The 4,299-nt window shown below is 33.6% G+C and overlaps 1 protein-coding gene across 1 annotated transcript; it reads left to right on the top strand.

The window, feature by feature from the left end:
* The first annotated feature begins 1,813 nt into the window (after positions 1–1,813).
* On the top strand, positions 1,814–2,761 carry LOC122705332 (olfactory receptor 4F21-like). The gene has a single exon (XM_043920626.1). The coding sequence runs from the start codon at positions 1,823–1,825 to the stop codon at positions 2,759–2,761; it is 939 nt and encodes a 312-aa protein (XP_043776561.1). The 5' UTR covers positions 1,814–1,822.
* Positions 2,762–4,299: the final 1,538 nt, after the last annotated feature.

Below are 4,299 nucleotides of genomic sequence, written 5' to 3'. Positions count from 1 at the left end.
TATATTTCTTCAGTCAGTCTTATCTGTTTTAGAAAATAATAAGAGTCTATTAGAAAGAATAAAATAAATTGACAAGATAAAGTACAGGAGTTATTAGTGCTTTCCCTCTGTTTTTAGTGTATGATTTATCTATTCCAAATAATGGACATACCAGGATTCTATAATGTGTCATATACATGAACATTTCTCTAGAAAAGGAAGCATGTACATATCTGGGCCAAATTTGACATAAAACATCCAGGGTTTTCATCATAGTATACTCAGTAATTGTCAATCACCAACCAAGAAATGGTGGTTTAACCAAGGCTAATAAAACTAGTAAACTAGTGCCAAAAATCATAGTAACACTCTACCTCTAATATCACATATATGCATAGTCCATTCCCTCCATAAATCTGTGTTCTTGTTCATTTTCTTGGCCCTCTTTCTCCTCTGTTGCTCTCCCTTCATTTTCTTTTCATCTTGATTGCAAACATGTGGCCAATTTAGAAAAATATAAAATATCTTCAAAATTTTAATATTAAAATTACATTCATTATCCAAAGTTATCAAGAGACGTTATTGTATATGTGAACATATTTTTGCAATGTAAATATATCAAGAGCACATTACAAAAAACACTCATTTGTAACCAATTTTTGTCACAATAATTTAGTGGACATGACAACAAAACTATATTTGCATCTGTGATAATGGTCATATTTATTTTGGTACCAATCTTATCAACTTCCTCTTTCTGTATACCTTTTTGTAACTTATCTCTTTTTAATATACTTCTATTTTTTCTCTATAGATTGGATAATGAATGAATTCAAATATGTCTTATAGATAGACATCTTTGATCATTCTGTTTATACGAAGTGATGATAGATACTCTCCTTTATTTAAAAGTTGTTGGTAGCAATTTCACTTACCTTCAAACAGCATTTTAGCAGAACAAACCTTCAAATACTTGAAGACAATCTGTCATGACCTTTATGGTCTGTAGTTTTTACATTTTCTTAGTTTATCATGACTAAATATTTTGTTTCAGTGAAGACATCATTATTTCTCAGTTTCATATTTGAATTGCCAGTCATTAATCCTATCACACAATGCTCAAAGCACAAAATCTCTCTCAATCCTAATAAAGTACTGAAATATTCTCTTTTTGAGTCTTTTGAAAATCCTTCTTTGCAGTTTGGAATTTCCCTTGACTTAAAGTGTGTTGTAATTCTCCAAGTGTCAGAAACAATCAGAGAAGTAAACCTTTTAATTTCATGCTACCATCCTATGTGCAACATTCATGCCCTCATTAGTTAGTAACTATTCTATGTATGATTAAAGCCTGAGATTCCTCAAGTGTGAAGTAAAAGAAAAATGGAGATTACATTCCCCTAGAGTGTGTGTGAACAAATATGATTCACTTGAACACTAAAAATATACCTGATTATTCATGATATGTAAGATGCTATGTTAAATAAACATGAATAACATGGAAGAAGTCAGAATTATTGCACAATAAGATTGGTAAAGTAGCTCTCTGCTAGGAATATGTTACCCATTGTTCCTAATTCCTCCACCTTACCTTCCATGTTTCCACATAATTTCTTTCTTTGTTGCCCTGGCCTAACTTTTGATTATCTCATTTCTCCTATTCAGTTATCATCATTCTTTCATCTCCCCTATCTGTAAGCCTTCTCACTTCATATTTTGGTATTTACAATATGTTTTCCACAGATTCATTGATGAACAAATAATGTATTAATTTTGGTACTCACATTTCTCATTTCTTATTTTCTACCTTCAGAATATTTTAGCTTCTTCTCTACTGATTGAGTCAATGGATGGAGTAAATGACTCTGTGGTATCTGAATTTGTACTAATCGGACTTTCAAATTCATGGAAAATGCATCTTTTTCTTTTTTGGTTCTTCTTTGTGTTCTACATGGGAATTATTCTGGGAAACTTCTTTGTTGTGTTCACAGTAATTATTGACTCTCATTTACACTCCCCCATGTACTTCCTGTTGGCCAATCTCTCCCTACTTGATCTAGGTCTTTCCTCTACCACAGTACCCAAAATGATCTCTGATCTTTTCACTAACTGCAACATCATTTCTTTTCCAAAATGTATGACACAGATATTTTTCATTCATGTCATGGGTGGAGTTGAGATGGTACTGCTCATAGCCATGGCATTTGACAGGTATACTGCAATCTGTAAGCCTCTCCACTACCTGACAATTATGAGCTCCAAAATGTGTGTTTCCTTTGTAGTGGTTGCCTGGATAGTGGGGATAATCCATGCTGTATCTCAGTTTGTTTTTGTCATAAACTTGCCCTTTTGTGGTCCCAATAAAGTAGACAGCTTTTACTGTGACTTTCCTCGGGTCATGAAACTTGCTTGTGTAGACACTTACAAGCTAGAGTTTGTAATTATTGCTAACAGTGGATTTATATCCATGGCTACCTTCTTCTCTTTAATTATATCCTACATTTTCATTTTGGTCACTGTCTGGAAACGTTCTTCAGGAGATTTATCCAAAGCGTTTGTCACACTGTCGGCTCACATCACTGTAGTAATTTTGTTTTTTATGCCATGTATGTTTCTCTATGTGTGGCCTTTCCCTACAACATCACCGGATAAGTATTTGTTTATTGCTGTCTTTGCCATCACCCCTATCTTGAATCCTACCATCTATACATTGAGAAACAAAGACATGAGAATTGCCATGAGAAGACTGGGCAAACAGATTGTAGGGTCTAGTGGGATCTCATAATGAATGGAGCAGATCTAGAGCAGAAGATGCTTCAGGCTCACCAAAAACACTGCGAGTCTTTGAAATGATAGTTCAACAAAGGTACACCTGCAGAAATTGATGTGTCAAGTCAGAGTTGACTTTATTTTGCCAATCACAGGGAATAAATTGACTGTATCTACTTTCATGGAGAAGAGAGATGAGAAGAGAAAAGTGAGCTGATTTCCAGGTGTAAACTTAATATTTAAATACCACTTTCTGTGTGACATTTCTTAGGTCTTTCTTCACTAGGTGTGATTACTGTCAATTACAAATAAATATCTCAAAAAGTGCTAGAAATTTCTCATAGCAATATAATGGATTAAATAGATAAAAGGTAAGTTTAATTATGGGGAAATAATAGAAACAGCGACAGGAGTTGTGATTGACAGGGAAGCCTGGCATGCTGCAGTCCACAGGGTCACAAAGAGTTGGACACAACTGAGTGACTGAACTTAACTGAAGTTTAATTATAAATAAAGTATATTTTTAAAATTTTCTATCTCAATTTTAGTTTGATTTAAAATAAGAATAAAATCAGCTACGTATTTCCTGTGTTAAGCCTTGAACTCAACACTTGACTATAGTTTGAGCTTTTTTAGTTTAGGATGTTATTTCAGTTTTGAGTTGAGATTTGAATGACTGCAGGTAGAAAATTTTTTTAAAACTATGAATACTTTAGATAAATACAGACCAAAGATTTTTGGACTCTTACTTTTCTGCCATTCTGAAAATGACTGTCTTCTAATATTCAATCAGCTTAGTTTATTCTTTTTAAAAAGCAAAGCCATAATAGCTGTTTGACAAGATAATAATCACCCAAAGATGGCATTTAGAGGTCCTGGTTTCCTTGAATATGTTTTCTTATCTATCAGACTATCCCTTCCCACAAGAGTTTATGCATCTGAGTTTGATAACCTTGGATAAATGGAAAGCCAAAACTGTTGAGGCATAAGCAATTTAAATGAGGATTTCTACATCTGGAATATAAAGGCTTTGTTGAAGGTACACATAACTTTTTTTTCATTTGTTTCTATTGCTCTGGAAATAAAATCTGCTCAATTAAAAGAATCAAAAGCTTATCTTTTGTCCTGTGTTTTTTCAGGAATCTACAATTACATCTCTGACTTTCTCTGTATAAATAGATCAATAATACTTCTTTTTAATTTTTTCTTATTCATCTGGACAGGAATTTTTTTTTTTACTTAATTATTGCTGACAACTCCTTCCTTTAAATACTCTACTGGGCCTCTGAAACACTACAATCTCCTGGTTTTCCTCCTACACCTTGGGTAATTCCTTCCCAGTATCTGTTTGTTGTGTTTACCTCACCTGCTCAACCAACAAACTTCGGATTCCTCAGAATTGCATCTTTGGCCTATTCTCACTTTGTATTCTGTCCCTAGATGACATCCATTCCCACAGTTTTAATTACTGTGCCTAGCTTTTAGCTTAGGGCTCTCAAAGTCAGGTTACTAGTTCTTGAATTCCTAATACACAAATCTACCTTCTTACTTGGA

The sequence above is a fragment of the Cervus elaphus genome, chromosome 12 (assembly GCF_910594005.1).
Source record: "Cervus elaphus chromosome 12, mCerEla1.1, whole genome shotgun sequence".
Taxonomy (NCBI): Eukaryota; Metazoa; Chordata; class Mammalia; order Artiodactyla; family Cervidae; genus Cervus; species Cervus elaphus.
This window is presented reverse-complemented; position numbering and strand designations above follow the sequence as displayed.